The 23,957-nt window shown below is 35.1% G+C and overlaps 1 protein-coding gene across 1 annotated transcript; it reads right to left on the bottom strand.

The window, feature by feature from the left end:
- Positions 1-4,337: 4,337 nt before the first annotated feature.
- On the bottom strand, positions 4,338-5,768 carry LOC149257144 (uncharacterized). Its single transcript, XM_089457201.1, has one exon. The coding sequence runs from the start codon at positions 5,766-5,768 to the stop codon at positions 4,338-4,340; it is 1,431 nt and encodes a 476-aa protein (XP_089313327.1).
- Between the last annotated feature and the right edge of the window lie 18,189 nt (positions 5,769-23,957).

The following is a 23,957-nucleotide window of genomic DNA, read 5'->3' as shown; positions in this document are numbered from 1 at the left end:
GACCCATGTTGCTGCAAATCTGACAAGATCTAAAGTATGACTGCATTTACCTCTACTGACTTTTCTTGTGACTATATGATTATGTCATTATCTACCTTACAACTCCTTATCTCTTCCTTCACATTTCTCAGTTTCACTGGCAAGTCGAAAGAGTTTCCAGCACCATACTTCTCTTCAGATTCATAGGGAGAGTCTTTCTAGTCAACCATCTTCCTAGCCATTTGATATTCTTCTTGCAAGGTATATCATGTCAACTAAACCAAATCACAATAAACCAACTTACCTTAGTATATCTCGGGGAGGATACCTTGTCTACAATATCAACGAACTAGCATGATACATGTATAACATAATCATAGCAATATATGAAAGTAGTACATAAGCATATAACCACGCTCCATAATTCTAGCTAGGGTCCATTCATTAGTGCATGACCTTAACAACAAGGCACACTATAACCTCATGTATAACAACATCCACTACATCACAGTATACTTGAACAGATTAAAACATGAATATGCATCAACAATACATTACTATACATACCCTAACCGCATGCATGACAACATAAACCATGCGACTCTATGTGGACCATGAACAACTACAATGTAGACAATACATCAGCCTACATGCGGATAACGCTTAAGCACAAGTGCGGGTCACACCCACACATAACGCATATACTCAACCATAAATGAACAACATTTGTAATAACATGTAGCTTCATGTAACACAACACACAAGAATGATACATATGACCAAATAATACAAGAATGTAACCAATCATACAATATGTAATGAAGAAAACAAAATGATACATGTAAGAGATATATAACAACATATAACTAGTCATACAATCACAATGATACATCCGACAAAAGCACACTAAGTTCCACATGATGACATCACTAAAAAATGATCAACATCATGCAAATGAAACAAGCATATGGAATGCAACTGTGAGAGACACATATGCAACTGACATTCATGCATGACCAACATGTAGCACATCTAGTCTGAGGGATGAACCATGTTCTGATACCTCTATGAAAACCTCCTCCCACATCTACCCAAGCAACTGGCCAGCCAAGGTAAACATGTGATGAGAGGCCATTATGATATGATTCGACCTCCTAAGTCACATTAAGGAAGTCAAAATGACAGAAACACACCATACAGACATCCAACATCATCAACAGAACCCTCAGAAGACAAGTCAACCACTCATACAGCCTGTCCCTAGGTTCCACTGTTGTTTTAGGTCTCTTAAGCCATATTTGCTCTCATGATATGGGCAAGGGAGAAATCAACAACCTAAATTCACTCTCACAAGCCTACTTGCCAACGATTGTGGACAAAATTTTCTAGTGGTATGCTAGCGACCCCAATATTTAAGCCATTTTTTCAGTCTTAGAGCCAAAGTCATTACCCATAATTGATCCATTTCTTCAAATCAGTAAGATAACATGGAAATGACAATATTAAAGAAAATACTTGTTCAAGACCTTGATTGGACCCCTACTAGCCATGCCATGCATTTCCTCAAACATCCTGCAAATGTGTAATCTACTAGTGTAATTCATAGTTCTAAGCATAGAGTTCTCATACTTATATGAGAATTTCTAAGAACCATTGATGCCTCAACGCATCAACTTCCATTCCATCCATTAGGTCATATATACATTGATCATTCAATTATAAGTAAAAACATGATGAGAGACACACATGATTACTATTATAAAACACATGCATAACCAGGATAATAACATCAGAAAATACTCATAAAATTAAAACCATGTGGACCACATATAATTTATCAAAATACTCATATAAGTACAAGGAGAAATAACCTCTTATTAATGATGCAAAATCCAAACCCGAAATGTGTCTTCCATGTTCCACTGGACTGTAGAATGGTTGAGCCAAATCTCTCTTCATCCATTCACTCCCATGCCATATTCCAAGCATGAATGTGGGATCTCATAAAACACATCAATAAAAACTCATCCAGGGCTTCCAAAGTCCACCCACCTCAACCCATCAAATAGTGATTCCACCTCATGGTTGGACATCACCAAACCATCATCAAATCGGTCTCTATCCTAGCCATCCATGGCTCCAGAGTGTTTATCCAACTAAGTCTCCAAGACTGGTAATTCAACCCACAACTTTTACCGGGCTCCAAAGAATTTGTCCAACAAAGGCTCTAAGACTAGCAACTCAACCCACCAAGGGCTCCAGAGTGTTTTTCCAACTAAGGCTCCTTGACTAGTAACTCAAAAAATGGTGAATCATCCCCATGGTTGACATCATCATATTGAATCATATTGGTTCTTATAAAGTTTATTTTTGTTGTACATTTTTGTTTTAAGGCCAATTTTTGACATCAAAAGTTCTCTAACGATATTAGACAATAGGTGCAAAAATCTCATCGTAGTCCTCTACTTCAAAAATCTCATCGTTTTATACTTCTCAATACTTCCATCCAAACCATGCTTAATTTTATATATCCATTTAGAAGTTACAACAGATTTTTCTTTGAGTCTCAAGATCACTTCCTACACATCGTTCTTCGTGATGGAATCATATTCTTCAGCCATAACATCCTCCCACACTTGTTCTTTCATTGCTTCTTCAAAAGTGCATGGTTCAACTTGTGTAGTGTTGATCATAGCTACAACATATACGTGATATTGACATGGCTCCTTACTTTCTCTAAAGGTTCCTCGTGCGGCAACATGTCTCTCAACATCTTGTAAGGTGTCGTGAAGCCATAATGGTCTTTTTATAGTAGAGGGAGGATCAAACAGAGGGGGATCTAAGGGATCCAGGGGTGCCATGTGTTCATCAACAAGATCAAGCTCAGTTTTAGGTATATGAGGTTCTTCTTGTACATCCATGACATCATCATCCTTTCTCTCAACATAATTTGGTAGGGGGGGAGTGTCCCTTGCTTTACAAAGAGCAACACCTTCATCACTCAAAACCATGAAATTTTATAGAATTTTTTTTCCTACAAACTCTAAGAAATAGAACTATAAATTGCTCATGAATCTCTTAAAAAGAGAGAAAAACATTAGACTTATTGATTTTCTTTGATAACATGTAGATGTATAAGAAAACACCCAAGGATTAGATTGGCAAACCAAAATGCTTCTCATTCTTACACAAAGATAATATTGAAGAAATTGGACAAGTTATCTTTAATTAATAAAAAAATTACAATACATCAATTCTAATAAGGGTTAAGTAGTTCCCAACGTGAAGAAAGAAATAAGAATTACAATTAGGCAAATAAAATGCGTACATAAGTTTACAAGTCTTAATGTTATTTTTGCATTGGAGCTCTAATAGATTGATGGGAGGAGGGTCCTCCATCCATGTCTCATGCCTCATGCATGAGATGGACTACAAGGGAAAAATCCAATATATGTCAAATCATCATCATAATTATAATATCTAATACCTTAATGCAAAATATATCTCTACTCAATTATCGTACATGGAAGGTTTGTCAACCTTTTATAAGTTACACTTTTGTTCCATTTATCATGGAAATCTCTAAAGGGATATAGGTAAACTAGCTTGAATGATAGCTTGTAGAGCACTCCTCCTTGAATTTATCGACCAAACTAAATCTTTATGTAATTATTGAATGGTTTCAAGTGACTTTGGTCTTCAACCTCCTTAGGTGACCCACAAGGGCTACAAGACCTTAGAAAGCTTGGGTAGACAACAAAAGAGGTAAAATGGCACACTACTAATATTTCATATGACTAAGTAACTCAAACAATGGATCATGAATAGTTTGACTATTAAACTATGCATCTTTAGTGGAATCATTTTTATCCTTGAATGAGTTTGACACATTTGAAATAATGATAGAAAACCTCTCAATATTATTTTTCCTAATTTAATAATTATTACTTTGTTTGAGATAGATAATTTGAATGAAAACAATAATTAAAAACATTTAAAATGTAATAAGTTGAAATAAAAAAACTATTAAATATCTATATTTCTATAAATATAACTAATCAAATTTGCATCCAATAAGAATTTAAACCTAACCATTTAACAATTTCTAAGAATTTAAAAAATTATGAAAACATAACCCTCCGTAAATATCTTAAAATGAAAAAATATGTTTCCACAAAACTCCATTTATCAAAAAAATAATATGTTTCCACAAAACTCCATTTAAATGTCTAGTCTCTTTAAAAATTGTAAGGACATAAACCATGTGATATAAATCTAATCTAATCTAATCTAAAGTAAAAACACCTGAGGACGTCCATGTTGGTATAGCCTTTAGCTCCTCCTCAGTCCTCTTCTCCTCAAATATCCTTGTAGAATTCGTTGGACCAAACGCCACAAAGTCCGTCATCATTTCCCGTGAAAATGTCGTGAGTGCTTTCATCGAATGCGAATGCCCCGACTGCATCATTCAATACTGCCTTTCTGATTTCAGAACAATTGGGATCCTCCGAACTGATCTTTGCCAAGCATTTCCCTGTAACAATGCTGCTAACATTCACACTGTATATCCATTCCCATGGTAGTGCAGGTAAGCAGCGGCGGCAAAGAGAAATGATAACATCCTGTGAATCAGAAATGTATGAATACCTGAAAATGTTCGTAGAATGCAACGGTGGCCATAATTCTGCAATTGGGTGATCTTCAAGTGTCACTAAAATCTCACCTTGAAGATTACAGACCTGAATTTTTCCGGATTCGACGCCGCAGATAAACTGGGATCTTTTATATAAATAGTAAGGTTCGCGGAGTGCCCTAATATTTGTATTTCTGATGTTTATAGAAACAGGGTTTTCACCGCAGATCTCAACCACTTCCATCTTCGATGAATCATGTTGAATAAGTAGTGTATTGCTGCCACACAGCACGACGAACTTTATGTCTTCAGTAGTACGCCGTGGAAGAAATATTTCTTTTTGCAGTATTCCGTTAAGTTTGGAATACATTCTCAATTCGACTCCATACATTCCATTACTTTTAGGGGAAGGAATTGGGTCATATATCACAATGTCCATATTTCCGGGACTTGTACTTTCCAGATTTGAACGAATAACATTTCTTGGAGTAACATTTGTGAAACCTAAATTTGTTATCGCAAACAACATTGTGTACTCTTTTAATTCACAACCCTTGAATGTATGGTCGCTCAAATTGTGAATGATGGCCCTGCAATTTGGAATATCAAAACACCATTCTTTTGGGCTTGCGTAGAACTCTCCCGGTAAAAGGCGCGTGGTCTTTACAGATTTTCCTCCTTCTATAGATGCAATGTCGAGGCTGATTAATTCAACGCCGACACATTGCAATTTCTCATGAAACACCCTGTGCGCTATTAGAAATGAATTATTGTGTTTGTTGTAACACACGGATATGATGTCCCCCTTCGCACGCTGGGCGCGGATGCTTCTGTCCATGTTGATGTTACAGTGAACAGGTGAAATTTGATCTCCCTGTCTTCTGAATAGCACCAGATCCTTTGAGGAATGGACAACAAGTATTGTGTCAGCCCCGGTCACCATAAATGTAACACTACCCATGCCTTCATGCTCAAAGCTGCGTACATAATAATCTCTGTAAATATGTGGAAGCTTCATGGTCTTGCCCAGCTCTCGCATACGCAGAGGGTACGCGAGGGATGAAGTATTCGTGGCAATTCTTGGTGGCGGCCTTGGAATAAAATTTCCTTCGTATTCATCCCTATTCCTTTTTTGGATCTGCGGACGATCTGCCATGAGTCTCTTAATGTTCAACCCCCAAAACAAACCCTTTAGCTCCAGATTCTCTCGATTCAAACTCCCGAAATGAGATGTCTATAGCTCCATAAAAGCTCTTATAAATACGCATCCATTCCCTCCACCGCATTGTCATGGGCAATAGACATCCATTCCCTCCACCCCATTGTCATGGGCAATAATTGTAGTGTGGACCCAAAATCTTAAACTAAATGTAAATATTATTTTATATCAATAAGTATAATGTGTGAACCAAAATTTTAAATATTTTATTTATATAAAATTATATTAATTGATATAAATTAGAAAAAACAAATTTGATAATGTTAATGTTAATGTTAATGTTTAGTTTAATCCAAGTTATTACGAGAGATTTTTCCGCGAAAATCACATGAAATACCATTTGTGGGCGCGTTTCCAACGGCTAACTTAACCAACAACTAATTTTGAAGGGACATCCATTTCATCCTCCCGTTGTCATGGGCAATAAGTGTACTGTGTGGACCCAAAATCTTAACATTTAGTTTATTTAACATTATTTTATATCAATAAGTATAATGTGTGAACCAAAATCTTAAATATTTTATTTATATAAAATTCTATTAATTAATATAAATTAGAAAAAACAAATTTGATAATGTTAATGTTTAGTTTAATCCAAGGTATTACGAGAGATTTTTCCACGAAAATCACATGAAATACCATTTGTGGGCGGGTTTCGAATGGCTAACTTGACCAACAACTAATTTTGAATTTTTGGAGTAGGGTCATAAATTTTTTATAATTTAATGGAAGTTAGTTATATTAGGTGACCATTCCCTTATATATAATATATGTATAAATTATATAAAGGAGTTGTCTATAATGCGACTTTTTGGAGATTCCGGTGACGGAATCCGGCGAAGAAATTGAGGTTAAATCTTGATTTCTTGCAGTTAAAATGGTTTTTTAACTGCATATTTGGATTTAGCACCCTCGAAAACCCCTGGGACGCTTTCATTGTGCAGAAACTAGCTATCAAACTTGCGATTCCAATAAATTCTTGCCAGATTTCGATCGGAAAAACTCGCTGGAAAGGCTTTCAAAAAGTACCGTTATAGACAACTGCTTATATAAATATATAAAGTAATATTAATAGGTTGTTAAGATAATAGTTAGTTAGAATTAATAAATACATATGAGAATGAGAAAATAATATTAAGTTAAATTAAATATCTAATTGTTAAATTAATTTTAAAAATAATAATAATAATAATAAATAAATAACTAACTAACTTATTCACACAATAAATAAATAAATAATAATAATAATAAATAAATAACTAACTTATCCAAAAAAATTAATTAAGAATGTAGTTGGTCATAAAACTTATTAATATTATAAAAATATGAAAAAATAATTGTATATGTCAAAATTAATTTAATATTGTCTAACGGTTAAAAATAAATAAATAATTAAATAAACAAATTAGAGGAGCCAACAAACGAGGAGGGGCCTAAAAAATGAATAGGAAGAGAGTGCTCCGACCCAACACCTACTGAACTTTTTTGGATTCGATGCCGCAGATAAACTCGAATCTTTTATATAAATAGTAAGGTTCATGGAGTGCACTAATATTTGTATTTGTGATGTGTGAACTAAAATCTTAAATATTTTACTTACATAAAATTATATTAATTAATATAAATTAAGAAAAAAAATTTGATAATGTTAATGTTAATGATTAGTTTAACCCAAAGTAATGAATCTTTTAAGTGTTTAAGAAATTTATATCAATGTTTAATTTTATTAATTAAGAATTTATATATTTTATATATAAATAATGCTAAAAATAAATATATTGAAATGAAACTTTTGACCAAGGAAACGGCTATAAAGGACAATGCAACAACTACATTTGCCTTGGACCAAGACACAACGAAAGAAATAAAAATTATTTAATTTATTAATTAAATATTTAGTTTGTTAAAACAATTCATTATTTTTTTTATTTGTAACAAATAAATTTGTTTATAATTAACTAACCTAAAACCTAAATATTTTTTTTATCCTCTTTAATACTTTAAAACTACCCTAAGAGTTGTATTATTATAGGACTATTATAAAACTAATAACTAGTTAGTTAATTAGTTAACATGATTCTAAGTTCATTTTTTTTTTCCAAGTAGGGAGATGAGAATCATTGGAATAGTTGATCAAGAACAAATTATCAGTATAAAGGCTCTTCCTGTGACCACAAGAGGAAACACTAGGGCTTAAATCATAATGAAACTTATAAGTATCAAACTTAAATATTGACATTTTAGTCCACCACACGTGACCTCTTGAGCATATGCTTTTTCTTTGTATGGTGATATTGAGGATATTATGAAGATTTTGAATTAGCTATGGGTCTCAAGGTCTTGGATATGGTTAAGGGGGGAACTGAGGTCTTAGCCCATAAATGAAAATTATAGGAATCAGGGTCCAAGAAATAAGCATGGCCTTGGAAGGGGATATTTGACCTCTAAGAGGAGTTATGTGCATTATTACAAATTTTGAGAACAAGTTATGGATCAAGGAGTCCTCAACATGGTGGTGGAAGGAATCCTTTACTTCATCATCAGAGGAATATGTTATCACTCAGGTTTTTTTCTTAGAAGTTATTAAATAAGGAATGGCCCGAGGTAACCACAAACCAATCTTTTAGACTCAGGTTCTAGCCAACCTAAGTCCAAAGAGGGCTCTCTCTTTATGATTTAACTTTGTTTGAATATGATTTCAGGCTAGTTCTTAATGATCAAGGTTGTTTGTTTTGTTTGGGTGGTGGAATTAAGAAGACAGATGGGCAGAGCAAATATTTAGGCCATTGGGCTATGGAGTCAATCAAGAAAGGCTTAATTGGATTTAGATCTATTAATAGGGTAAGATTCCATAGGGCATGCTACCACAGCAGGAGCGAATCTGTAGGCTTAAATGGATGAGAATCCTAACCAGGGCTAAGGGAAATGAAGAATCTTTAACAGGGATTAAGATGAGGAAGGGAGGTTTGGAAAATAGCAAGGGCAATTAAGAATCCTCTACTAGGGGCCAATAGAGGGAATGAATTACAGAAGTAAGGGAGAAAATAAGAATTCCCAAACTTAAGCAATTTAGTAGAAAACATTAAATAAGCAAAGAATTAAAACACACAACACTTAAGCTAATTCATATGATATTACTCCTTGTTTTCTTTAAAGAGTTATAAGAAACACATATGATATTTCATAACATAAAGGAAAACAATAATAAAACTGAGAGAAGTGATACTTATTTGTTTCAATATGGACACAATTAGTAATGTACGAATACCTGAAAATGTTGGCGTAATCTAACGTTGGCCATTCTGTAAGTAGGTGATCTTCATGTGTCACTAAAATCTCACCTCGAAGATTACAAATGTGATTTTTTCTCGATTCTATACCGCAGATAAACTAGGATCTTTTATATAAATAGTAAGGTTCACTGACCGTAATAATATTTGTATTTTTGATGTTGATTGAAACAGGGTTTTCACCGCAGATCTCTACCACTTCAATCTACAATGAATCTTGTTGAATAAGTAGTGTATTTCTCCCACAAAACATGACAAACTTTATGATCTCTTCAGTACTAGGCTGAGGGAAAAATATTTCTTTTTGCAGTATTCAAATCCAAAATTTCAATGCAAATTCATCCCTTCCATTACTTTTAGTGAAACAAATTTGCTCATATATCACAATGTCCATATTTCCCAGACTTGGACTTTCCATATTTGAACAAATACACCAAATGTTATCTGGACTAGCATTTGTGAAACCTAGATTTGCTATTACAAACAACAGTGTGTACTCTTTTAATTCAAAACGCTTGAGTGTATGGTAGCTCAAATCGTGAATGATGGCCTTGCAATTTGGAATATCAAAACACCATTCGTTTATGCGAGACTCTACAGGAAAAAGCCGCATGGTCTTCAGAGTTCCTCCTTGTTGTATAGATGTAATATCGAGGCTTATTATTTCAACATCGTAACATTCCCATTTATTATGATATGCCATATTGTTGGAAATACATAGGAGAGAAAACAAAAATTAACACAAATCACACTAGTTGTGGCTCTTTTATTGAATAGATAAAAACGTGATTCTTACAATAAACCTAGTGAATGGTATTTAACATTTTCCATGTAGCGACTTACCTAAAATAACTTAACATACACACACCTAACTCAGATAACTCACACTCTAAATATGGATTGTACTTAACTCTTCATCCATCACTTGACTTGACTCAACGCTCAACACTTATTTAACTAATTCTCTAATTTTAGCCAACTCCACATGCGGGAGTAAATACAATTTCTAACACCCCCCTTAATTACAACCGTATGACTCAACATGACTATTATAGACATATTTGGGCACATCAACCCCAAGATTATATGTCGATGAACTAGGGCTCATCAATGCCTAGGAGAGTTGTTTCATACCCTAAAGGAACTTATTCATCTGAGTGCATCATTCCCCAAAAGCTCCACTTCAGAAATCATCCAGGAAGAGTCTAAATTGGACCATACTAACTGCTCCACTAATAAACTGTGATGCATACTGACTGGTACACTATCAAGGTGCAATGCATATTGTTTAGGCCTTCTATATGGTGCAATGGGTGAGGATGGACCAATTTCTGGGACAGTTTTTTAGTTGGTTGCTCATGGAATCTTCTAGAAACTTCTCTCGTGCCACTTGCCTCTCTGAATTCGCCTAAGGATGACTAAGGGAATTAGGAAACCATCTCCAATTCCCCTCTCTTGTGGAACCAATTGTAACAAGTGGAATGACACTAATCAAACCCCATGGATGACTCACACCCTTGCAAACATCTATAAAAGGATCTCCCATCCAAGAGATCAGAAGGCTGAATTGTTGTGAGTTGCAAGTAAGTGTTGTTAGTTTTGGTATTGAGGAGAGAGCATTGTATTGTTGTCAGTGTGTTCTTGCTAATGCATGAGGTGAAGAAGGATTGATGTTGGGAGGATGGTGCTGGATCAGACAAATGGGTTGTAATTCTCCTTATTATTAATAAAGTTCTTCAGGATTTTTCCCAATTGATTGTAAAATTTTGAATTCTTTCATTTGTTCATTATATATCTGATTCTATAATTTTTATGATGTAATAGATCACGATGCTTTGACAGTTCTTTGTTGTTGTACTTGTGCAGGTTCTCTCCAAGCATGTTAAGTACAGGGAGGAGTTACTGGATCTACCAAAGGAGAGAGAGATTAGGCAAGGGATCAAGTGAAAGTTCCAGGTTGGTTTTCTACTATCTTTCTCTTATCTGTTAGACATAGGAAAGATCAATGAATTGATTTAAACTGTTGTTTCTAGGGTAGCTTCCAAACCTAGAGGGTTAGTCATTCAACAAGACATTAATTTTCCTAGAAACAAATTGGTGACTCCACTAAGGATAGATTAGATGTTTGTTTGTTGTTACTGTTTGTTTTATGTTCAATTTGATAAACTATAGAAGAGTCTGAAGCCAGCCAGGTAGCTTTCGAACTGCTCTTGCTTTGCAATTTCATAGTAGATAAATGTTGCTTCAGTCAATCTCTGGTTTAGTTTATGAGTTAAACATTTGACATGAAAACACATCTAGATGCCCTTTTGGTAGCTCAGTAACCTCTTAGGACATTCCATCATACTTTGCTTATCATTGTTCATCAAATCCAAGCTTGATTCATTGATAACTACTCCAAATTTGAGCCAAAACACTTTCAGAAATCGTTCCCTGGACCATCGCATGGTCTTCCACTGTGAGATGCATCTCACCCTCTTCAAAGGCCAGGTGCGATGATCATACTATTGTCTCCAAAGGCTAGGTGTGATGATTGACTGAACTCAATTTCCCATCTAGGAGTTGAGAGTTTTTTACTTGTTTTCATATTTGTTTGGTTGTTTTGTTGAATATGAACAATGTCTCTTCACTGAAGTTTACTTGCATCACTTAATTCAGCCCCACTTAGACTAGGATTGTTAAATTTTTCTTCTATATTACTTTATCATTTGCAATATTTAGTCGAAAGTTGTTTTTCTTGTTGATTGATCTTTGTCGAAAGAAGTGTTGTAAAGTCATTCCACTTTCGAATTCTGAATTGTTGTAAAGTCTTCATTCATTAAAGATCAATTGATTTATATGTGCATATGATTTGTATTTTCATTTAAAGTGTCATATTTCTTCTTCTCTTTAAAATCAAAAATGTCGTAAAGTCTTCCTTTTCATTTAAGAGAAATTGTCGTAAATCGCCACTTTTATGAAAAGAGATTTTTGATCGTTTGTGCATTAATTTTCCTTTCTGTATCATTCACATTAAGGGAAAATGAAAAGAAATACATGCATTTTGCATTATTAATATTAAATTTTGTGAATTCTTGATACGAATAGCTAGGGAAATTGCATTAGATTTGCTCTTTGCTTTTTGTCAAAGATCTTATTGCTCTATCCTTTAGTAGCTAAGGTTTTCACCATTCAAACTAAATCAAAATTTTGTTTATCATGATAGTTGCATTTTAGGAATTGTGAACATACATCACGTGGTGAACCTTCAAAGGCAAATTTTAAGCAAGATCAACTTAAAATGAACCTCAATTAACTTAACTACGCTTTGGAATTTAACGCAACACATCTAGAGGTCTAGGCTAGAGACGTGTTCTGACGTCGTTAAAACTAGTGGCTATCATTTTCATTCAAGGTTGGGTGATTCCTCCTCCTTGTTATGACAAGTGCTAGCATGGACTTGTGCTCCCCGTACCATCATGTATATATTGGGAGGCCCCCGTAGGCTTAAATCCTTTATCCATCGGAAACCGAGTCTACCACCTTATCGATCGCAATGCACTGAACACAACATTCATAAAGATTGATTTCCATACATAAGTCCTTGGTAATTTCTCTTTAATTTATCACCAAGGTGTATATTGTAGTTTTGCAATTGGTCTAGTAAACCTTTTTTTCTAGATTCTCCAGAGTAGTCACTTTCATTCCTTTTCAACTCCTTAAAAGAAAAGGTCCATATGAGCACTCGTCCTTTTAGGCTCATTAAAAATCGAAGGCGATTAGAGTCATCTTTAGCTTTTTCTCCTCTTCAATACTGAAAAATCAAAGTTGCATCTAAAGTGTCGTTAAAATTAATTGATCGCGAATAACATCCATTTTCCTTAGTTGCTCTTAGGTTGGAACATATGACGACAAATCCAGAGTCCACCGATCAAGGAATCCCTTTTGATGGAGATCCTAGTCCTTTTCCTTCTTTCGGAAATATTGGTGCTCCTTATATGGCTACATTGTCCCTTCTAGGATTTACCATTGGCCTACCAGTATGGTTGTCTTCAACCTCTTTGGTTCAAAATGTCATGATTTCTTTGCAATCGAGTACACCTCCAACTGGACAAAATCAACCTCCAGTTGATCCTAGAGTTGACCCTTTCCTTCTTCCTCATTTGTTTCTTCCTCCCCTTCTTCCTCTTCGCCTAGTGAAAATGTTGGTACTAGTAACCAAGTGGCTAAGAAGAAGAAGAAAGGGAAGAAGAAGAAGAAGAAGCCAATTTAGCAAGGGGGCAACCAAGGAACCATTGCTTTGAATGCAACATCTGATGAAAATCCATCCGTTAAGCCTCACAAAGTCAAATATCCATGCAAAATTTCTGCGCGAGACCATATTCTTTGAAATTGTCCTGATATTCCTCAGATCTTAGAAGAATGGCCTTCATGTTCACATCATTCCGTGTCATCAACTTGTGGATGTCATGTTGGTGATACACCATCAACTACTGATAGTAAAGTTCATGGAAAGAAATGAAAAGTTAAGTTTCCATGTAGGTTATGTAAAGGGAATTGCCCCATTTACCTTTGTCCCTATCTGGATAAAGCCAAGAAAGTGTTGGATAATCGTCCTGCTTCACTGCAGTGACTTCCATCTGGTTATAGGAAACTCTCCCTAAATCCTTCACTAGTTGATAAACCAGCTAACCAAAATCAACCATCAGTCAAAACCACTCTCTTTGAAAGTGAATCCAATGAGTCTATACCTGACCCAAATCAACAGGTCGAGGCAAAAGTTGACCTAATTTCACCTTTAGCAAATCATACCTTTTCCAAAGAGAGTGAAAATGATATTGCACAAGTTCTTTTTGTTACTTCGGATTCTAACGAGCTTAGGGGAAATCCGCTTGTTCCATCAAGATAGGAGGAAAATCCTCCAGTTCTTGTAACTCAAGGGGTTAATTCTCCCATTTCTATGGTACTCCCTCTAAGTCTTCTAGTCACTTCCTTTGATTGGAATCGACTGGCAGGATCCTGCCTTCCTTCTTATGTGCCTTTCTAGATCATAGTACAAGTTTGTAAAATGATTGTATATGGCACTACTATAAACGAAGGTGCATTAGTGAGTATCCTTTCCTCAACTGCTTGGCAAGCGCTTGGTTCGCCACCTCTTGTGCCTGTTACACAGAATCTGTTGGGCTTTAACAAAGGAACCAGTCGACCATTAGGGATCCTTCCTCGGCTACCTATGACTTTGGGAGGAAAAATTGTTTATCTAAACATGATGGTAGTCCCAGGACCTTTAGATTACAATTTACTTATTGGGTGTGACTATGTTTATCACATGGGAGCTATTGTTTCAACACTCTTTTGCGTGATTTGTTTCTCGCATGAAGGCAGGATTTTCATCATTGACCAGCTTTCATTTCCGGGTCCAAATATGGCTCCTAGTCAACCATCCTCCCTAAATGCTCCTTTTGTACCAATGGTATCATCCCCGCCATGGGTTAATTATGTGGCAACCTGTTCCATACCTACATCGACTGACGATCAATTCAGTGATGTTGTACATTATGTACTGGGGGCATTGGAACCAGATCTCTCCTTCATGACCACTTATGAGTTCTAACCAAGGGTCTTCGAGGATAGTTCGTTGTCTTGTGTCAACCTCATTAAAAAATGAAACAAGGAGTATGAGGACAGTTCTTTTACTATGTCAACCTCATTAAAAAATGAAACAGGTTCTCGAGGATATTTCCTTATCTTGTGTCAACCTCATTAAAAAAAGAAACCAACGATATGAGCATAGTTCCTTATCTTGTGTCAAGCCCGTTAAAAAATGAAACAAGGAATTTGAGCAAAGTTTCTTGTCTTGTGTCAAGCTCATTAAAAAATGAAACAAGGTACCCTAAAGCAAACTTCCAAGTCAAGTCTTAGATTATATCTCATAAAATCCCAGTCGAGTCTTTCATTTGATCTCATAAAAGAACCTTCATTCCACCCACTTGATAGCCATGAGTAGTCTACTTAGGTGAATGTAATGAAGCTTGGGGTTCATGCACCTAATGGTGAAGTTAAGTTTTCTTGTAGGTTATGTGAAGGGAATCACCCCATTCACCTTTGTCTATCTGGACGAAGACAAAAAGTTGTTGGATAACCGTCCTGCTTCACCACAGTGACTTTCATCTAGTTACAGGAGACTCTCCCTTTCATCATGTTGGGGGCATGCAAACCATTTTCAAGCATAGATTTTTCGTTTCAAGCTTGTGTAAACATGAAACTGAATCCAAGCATAGTTCCCTATGGTTCAAGCTTGTTTAGAAATGAACCCATTTCCATTTTAACCCTCGTGATTGTCATTTTATCAGCCTTTTTTATCAGATGAGCCTTGGTTGTTTCATTCCATCACCACCATATCTTTGGCCGATCATACGCTTCCACTTGGTTGTTTTATGCTTTTTGAGGAACAACTGCAATGAGTGGTCTTATTAGCCAACCTCTTCACACAAATCAACATGTTTTGAGAAGTTCCCACATCACCGGAACCAATTTCTACCCTAGACACCACTCGTTCCTCAAAATAGAGTCCTCTTTAAACCCTTTTCAGACTCTCTAAACATGAAAAGATTGTCAAGGTCTTGTCTTTTCCGGCACATTAAAGTATTGGAAACATCATCCCTCATGTATTATTTTATCCTTTTTCGGACCTGAGGGATTATTTTACGAAAAATAACTTATGGAGTTTTCTTTTTGTCCCTTTTCAAACTCTCTAAACATAAAAAGGATCGAGTTATCATTGTCATTAAACTCGTTAAAATAATAGTGACAAACTTTTCCATCTAGACAAGATCGAGTTTCATTGTCGCTAGACTTGTTAAAATATTAAATAGCGACAGGTTTGCCCGAAGGGAGAATTATAGAACAAGCATATCTTATCCTCCTCAAGCTTGACAAAAGTAAAGAGGTACTAGTCAACAATGACTGGGGAGAAAGGGGGAAAATCTTGAAGATTTTATGGTAGCAAGTCACTCTTGAACATGACACTTTCACTTCATCTCCATGATTGAGTTGGGTTGGGTTATTTCGTTCACTAGTCATCATACCATCTATCTTTTGGGGTTAACGCTACCAATTCATCTCAGTGTCGCTGACATGTTCAAGAGAAGTCATCCACTTGAGAAGTCATCCAGTTAATGTCTCATATACTGCAATACCTCCAACCTTAATTTTTTCATGACCACCATTCCTGAACCTTGTGTCATCAGTTCATTTTCACCTCCAGAAATCATTTGCTTCGTTTTGTGTCGTAGATGTGGGATACATCAAGGCCCTCCTATGACAAGTCGCTTCTTTTCGACATCAGCTCATTATCCAAGAAGTTGACTTAGAAACAACCCTTTCAGTTCTTTGAAGCTTGCATAGATCAATGAAAAGTTTCTCACTTCCAGCAACAAGTTGACATCAATGGCCTTCAACTGAAATATTTTGCGTGGTGTTCGACATCGGATCATATACTCACACCACATGAATTGTACTGTAGTACCTCGAGGATCATTATCATTACCGGTGATCCCTCTCGTGTCTGTTAACAAGTCACATCATTGGCTGGTAATTAGGTGATATCTTTCCATGTTCAACTTCTGAATATCTCTTCACATGGTTTGACTTGTACATCGAGTGAAGATTGAACGAGTTTGAAGACCCCGGATCTAGTTTCATCCATTCAGGCTGCGATATATTCAAGGATATAAAAACATCAAATGTACAAAGGCTCTACATAGATGATCATCCTAATCATGGATAATGACTCTATATCTATAGAATCACGAGTCTCTATCTGCAGATGACTATCTGATCTATGTACATGAAATGAAATTTATAAAGTTGAGCATGGGAATGCCTCCCTCAGCTAGATCATGAAAATCATATTATGATGATTTATTGTATTGTAAATTATGCAGGTTACCTTCTAGTTCAAAACTTCGGATCCTCAAGATAAAGCATTTCACCCGATATGAATACTTACGACCTCATGCTTTAGGGGGAAACTGTTATAGACATATTGGGCACATCAACCCCAAAATTATATTTCGATGAAATAGGGCTCATCAACCCCTAAAAGAGTTGTTTCATACCATAAAGTAACTTAGTCATATCAGTGCATCATTTCCCAAAATCTCCACTTCAGAAATCATCTAGAAAGAGCCTAATTTGGACCATACTAACTGCTCCACTGATAAAATGTGATGCATACTGACTGGTACACTGTCAAGGTGCGATGCATACTATTACGACCATATGACTCAAAATGAATCAACATGACTCAAATTACGACCATATGACTCAAAATGAATCAACATGACTCAAATTACGACCATATGACTCAACATGAATCAACATGACTCAAATATGCATGCTAGGCTTATAGTAGAAATTGACTCAATTATCACTAAAGCATGCATGCTAGTTTATGTCTCATCTAGGCTTACAATGACTCAAGACTTTCACAACTTTGCATTTCCTTTTTCTCTTCTTCCAAATTTTAAATCCTCGAAATTGCTTCATTCGCTATTGTGTGTTCTTGTTGTAGGCCCCATATTCCTTTACTTGTTGTTGTTGTGATTTTTCTTTGAATTTTCTTGAATTTGTGCTGAAACACAATCTGATCTTGTCTACTACACCTTCCTTTTCGAATTTTCATTCAACCATGGACCTTTTCCACAACATTACATCTTCAAGCCATCTTCTTTGTTTTTCTTCTACGCTTCATATTCCTGGCTTTCTTGCTGCCACATTTCTTCATAGTAGAATCTTCTCTCTTCTTGTCTCCATTGCCGAAAAATGGTTTCAATGAATTCTTCTTTGTCTTCAGAAACATCCATATCATTCTTTTTACTTTCATCATCATGTACTGCTATTTTTTTATTTATTTTTTCTGTAATCTGCACACTCAAGATCAGTATTCACCATTTCATTCAATTCTTTTATTCCAGTTGTTGCTTTAAGACTCACTTCAATTTATTCTTACAATGGTAATTTTTATTAAAAAATAGGAATGAAAATGAATAGTTGTGATTCCAGAAGAATTGTGAATTTAAGACTCACACTGCTTTATTGGTAACTGTGATTGTGATGGTTGCGCCAACCTCGGGCTTTCTTGTGTCTATCCACACATCTAGCCATGTCTAGCACGGTTCTTAAAGCAACACTTGGTTGTAACCTTGGTAAAGCATGGGTAAAATTTTATATTTAAAATTTATCGTTAAAAAATGGTAAGTTTTTAATTAAAAAATAAAAATGAAAATTTATAGTTTTTATTTTAAAAAGATTATAGAAATTTTATATTAAAAAAATTATAGTTTAATTATGATAAGTTTCTTATTAAAAAATATAAGTGTTTTTTAAATATCCTAGAGAAGAATGAGATTTATATTTTAAAAAAATATAAAGATTTAAACTTTATATTTTCAGTTTTTTTAACTTTTTAGATGATAGTAATTATCATGGCATTAGGTCCACTGCAAAAAAGAGGATCACTCCATTAGAAGGGTTTTTTTTTCTATCTATATAAAGGATAATCTTTATCCACACTTATTGTCAAATAAATTTGATATGATAGGAATAGTGATTAAACAATAAATTCAGTGGTGTGTGGAGACCACTTCAAATTTACGAACATAAATTTAGTAGTGGAGATCACTTCAAATTTACTTTTAATACCCTGTGTCTTATTCTTTACCTTGAAATTCAGAATTGCAATTTTGTTATTTAAATTCAGTAGTGGAGATCACTTCAAATTTACTTTTAATACCCTGTGTCTTATTCTTTACCTTGAAATTCAGAATTGCAATTTTGTTATTTATGTTATAAGATTTTACTTACTTAGGTTTTTCACTTTGCAATTTTGATAAATTTGATAATTTTGTCTTTCGTTATTTTTGGATCTTTATAAGAGAAAATAGCAAAGAGTATCTTTATAAGAGAAAGATATAATGATTTTTTTATTCACCCAAATCACACAAGTTTCAGCTCAAAGTAGAAACTTTTCACACAAATCACACAAGTTTCAACTCTTCTATTGATAAAGCAGAAAATTTATTCTTACAATGAACCCGGTCAAAGTTATTTAATATTTATTGATAAAGTAGAAACTTTATTCTTACAATGAACCCGATCAAAGTTATTTAATATTTTCTAAGTAGCCACTCACCTAAAATAACTTATGATGAACACACACTTAACTCAGTGAACCCACACTCTAAATATGGACTTCACTTAACTCTTCATCCATCACTTGACTTGAATCAAAGCTCAACACCCAATTAAAAGATTCTCTAATTTGATCCAACTACGCATGCGGGAGTAATTACAATTTCTAACACATATGCACTATTAGAAATAAATTATTGTCTTTGTTGTAACACACAGATATGATGAAACCCTTCACATGGTCGGCACCAACGCTTATGTTGATGTTACACTGAACAGGTGAAATTTGATCTCCTTCTCTTCTCAATAGCACCAAATCCTTATAGGAATTGACAACAAGTATTATGTCTGCCCCAGTGACAATAAATTGAACACTACCCATGCCTACATACTCAAAGCTCTATACATGATAATCTTTATAAATATGTGGAAGCTTCATGGTTTCTACCATCTTGCATACGTAGAGGGTAGAAGCAGGTGACGAGCGATGATGTATTCATGAAAATTCTTGTTGGTGGTCTTGAAATAAAATTTCCTTGGTATTCTTCCCTTGGCCTCTTTTTGATCTGCAAACGATCTGCCATACCTAGCTATCAAGTCTCTCAATGAAGATCAATGTTCCAGCCCAAAAAAACCAAAACCTTATGGTGACGATGGTAAAACTTTTCTCTATTCAGACTCCAGAAATGAGATGTCTATATATCCATAAAAGAAATCAATAGATGATGACACCCAATATCTTATAAATAGACATGGATTCTCCATTGTCATGGGCAATCACTGTAGCGTGTGGAACCAAAATCTTAACATTTAACTTATTTAAAATTACTTTATATTAATAAGCCTAATGTGTGAATCAAAATCTTAAACATTTTATTTATATAAAATTATATCAATTAATATAAATTATGAAAAACAAATTTGATAACGTTAATTCTTAGTTTATGGAAAGTTAATAAAGAAATAAAGTTGCCTTTGCCTATAAAGCCAAGACTTGCTTAGAGGGAGTGTGGTGTCATGAGATTACCTTACCACTTTTTATTAAATTAAGGTAATGAATTTATTAGTTGTTTAAGAAATTTATATAAATGTTTAATTTTATTAATTAAGAATTTATATATTTATATAAAAATATTGCGAAAAACAAATATATTGAAGGCTATTAGAAACATAAGGGTTTTTATATATTTTCAATGTAAATAATTATCAAATTGTTATTACTACTAACTCAAACACATATTATTTTTTTGTTAGTCTTAACAACAAAAATTCTATAAAGTAACACATGATGGAATAATGTAGTTGTATTCTAGTGTGTTACTACTCCTAGAATGTGCAAACCTTGTTTCCCTTCTTTGAGGAAACTTGAGGAAGCAAAAATAGGAAACATGGGAGGGGTTTTAATAGAAGCGATCCCACTGACACTAAAATAATCCACTAGCATCTTCCTGTCAGAGATATCTTCATAAGCCAATAATGGATGGGATTATTTGAGCAGCTAAAGGGGCATGATGATGAAATATCCCATGAATTTGTTGTGGCCATTCACTCTCAAGGGGAAGATAGTACCACCACTATTTTAAGAGCACTTTCCATCCATTTGAATGTAGAGCTCATTAGAAGACCTATCAAAACCAAAAGGAGGTAGCCCAAGCAAGGCCTCTTATATTTCAAAGGAAGGAAGAGCACTAGGATCAAATGAGGGAAGAGTCAACCTCCCTCAGTAGTGCCAATTACAATTGAAGAACCTATCAACCACTGAGAAGGAGAATTGCGATGAGGAAAAGGGAAAATTGAGGAATTCACCTCCCTCAAAACCAAGGGAAAGTAACCTTAGACATACATATGAATAGAAACCACTAGGGCTATTAGAGCCAAGAGATTACAAGCAGAAATTTCCCAAGTATAGGAAGAAAAGGGACTACTATAGGAAGGGGAAATTTTTCTATAGGATAGGAAGGATACTACTACATGAAGGAGAAACAATACCTCAAGGGGGAGAAAAAATATCACAATAACTCTAAGAGCTTGATCAAGAAACTAGTCTTGGGTCCTACTACAAGTTTTATGAACAAGGTTGAATCATACATGAAAAATTTGTAGTCACCGTCATTCTTGAGCTAGAAAAGAAGAGAGGTTGGTCACATCAGTGGATGCAGATTGCTAAGTCCAAGAAAGTTGAAGATGTGGACCTCGTGGAAGAAAAGATGAATAAAATGGGTGAAGAAATGGTTGACTTAAGATTAAAAGAATCAAGAAAGAGAGAGTAAGTGCAATTAGAAAATTAGAGGTTAAGAGAGCAATTATAGGAGAAGGAATCACAACTTACCACCATGGAAATCTTAGAGATGGAAGCCATCCAGAGTAGGCAGCCATCCAAATCATATGAACTATTCCTTAAATAATAATGGTTCTTATTTCAAATGAAGACATTGGCACAATATGACTCTCTCCCATTTCAGGATTATAGGAAGCTCATTGATTTCGGCCATCAAGTCAACATTTAAGATAGGGCTAAATTTGTTGAGTTCTACATGAACAGCATGATCCTCACGAACATGAACTTCTGGGACCCCAATTCAAGATTGGGAGATGCACAACTAATGTCCCTAGCCTCTTGGCTTGTCCACGAATAAGAAAGGGTTGAGGAAGTGAAGAAATATATGGCCAAGGAAGCAAGTGAACCTCTATATATGAAAGCATAATTAAAAAGTCCTAAGGTTTTCATAAGAAACCATAGCCTCATCTATGCAATCCCTAAATTAGCCCCTCTATACCTAGATGTAAGAGCAAGCTATCCTCCATTTTGAAGAATTTTTTATACTCTCTACCCCACAGTCTACAAATCAGGGAATACCACTCCTTGTTGGGGAATTCCCTATAAAGGACCTGTTATCACTCAGGTTGTTCCCTGCCTCCAGAAGAGAATACGACTGAGGTAACCACTAACCAGTCTTTTAGATGTAGATTCTAGCCAACCTGCAACCAAAGAGGGCTCTCTCTTTGTAATTTAGCTTTGTTTTGAAGTATTTTAGGCTAGTTATGATGCATAGAGTTTGATTTTAAATTTGTTGGATGGTGATCTTAAATAGAGTTGGGATGCAAGTCTAAAACAATTTATACCATTGGGAAAATGGGTTCAATGAGGATGAACTGCTGAGAGTGTTCTCTTTGGTAAAGGGGAATGCTACAGAGCAAGGTAATCAGACTTGGAACAATTTTGAGATCTGGAAGTTAATGGAATGTAAGCCAGTGGATGAAGGGCAGTCAAGGATCCTTCAGTATGCTGGCAGAGGGAAGGTACATGAATATTATCAAGGAGCAGTAAAGAATTCCTAGGAAATATTCAAAGTGAAAGAATCAGTGGAAACAGGAGCAACTAAGAATTCATGTTGATGCTAACTCTTAAGAAAACATAATTAATAGCAGAGATTGAACACAGAGTGTATTTAAACAAATTGTAGGCTATTCTTTTTCTCTGTTACTAAGACTATGAAACATATATGAAATTTGAAAACACAGAAAACAGAAATGCAGGTTAGAGAAACTTATTGATCCATAGAAAGACGCAATAATTCTGTAGCAGTTCCCAGAACATCAAATCCACATTCAAATGGTTCGGCAGCAACGAAATTCAACAGCCTTTGTATTAACAAGTCTCAGAGTTACAGTGCAGTCTAGAGAGTAAATCACCAACCCCAAATACATCTTATGGGGAGGTATCTATACAAAAAAGGAGATACAAAATATCATGTAGATAAGTTCTCAAGCAATAACTTCCTTCACCAACTCTTCAGAAGAAGTAAATGAGAGAAATGAATGCTGCAGTAAATGTTGGTGTGCTGGCTATTTAATTTGTTAGAGATTTTTGACTTTTGGACTGAGTGAGTCGGCTGGTAGCTGCGTCTTTACTCTACATTCCTTGGGTTTGTTGCCTTGCTGTTTTTCTGTCCTGGCCTTGTCATCAGTGCTTGATCTTGCATTAATGAGCCGCAGTCACAATCTGACTTCCTCTTTCTGTTGTCTTCATTCTTTGAAAGGTGGATTGTGTATTTAAATTTGCTAACCTGTACTTGACCAAAAAAAAGAAAAAGAATCTAAATCACCTTGGTAAAATCTCCAACATTCCCTGCCACCATTCTTCTGTGGGCAACTAATGTCTTTGTATTTTTATTAGTGTTTCATCAGCTTCAGTATATCTATAAAAGTTGGGATGGACCTTAAAAAGGTGATTTATCTCATGTTCAATGTAGAACAAATTGTCTAATTTGTCGTACAGACTCTGTCTAGAGGGAGACACTGTGTCTTCTGACATGCTTGATGAAGCTGTGATTTGATTAGAAACATAGGTGTTTACCCTGTTAGCATAATGTTCGTGTGTTAGTAGTCTTCCACTACTGGTTAATAAGTTGGGTAACCCTTTGCTTTGCAATGTTGCAAACCTTAGTTTGAAGGCATTTATTTCTGTCTGCATTACTTGTCACTTTCTTTCTAAAGTCTGTACAAAATTCCTCAGGGTCAGCACCTTTTTTACTATCAAAATGGTGTCTATCCTGTTCCTAATATCTAGAGCTTCCATCTGCTCTTTGGTATGAGTATTCAAAAATTGAATCATTATGTTGGCTTGCTCAGGCATGTTTCCCAATGATGCTCTGGCCTTTTG

The sequence above is a fragment of the Pinus tabuliformis genome, chromosome 6, assembly GCF_031772625.1.
Source record: "Pinus tabuliformis cultivar Carrire ecotype Pingquan chromosome 6, CPIR1, whole genome shotgun sequence".
Taxonomy (NCBI): Eukaryota; Viridiplantae; Streptophyta; class Pinopsida; order Pinales; family Pinaceae; genus Pinus; species Pinus tabuliformis.
The sequence above is the reverse complement of the archived record's forward strand: the minus strand, read 5'-3'. Positions and strand labels throughout refer to the sequence as shown.

Coding starts and splice junctions, on each gene's coding strand:
- LOC149257144 (XM_089457201.1), bottom strand. CDS start 5,768: ATGGCAGATCGTCCGCAGATCCAAAAAAGGAATAGGGATGAATACGAA.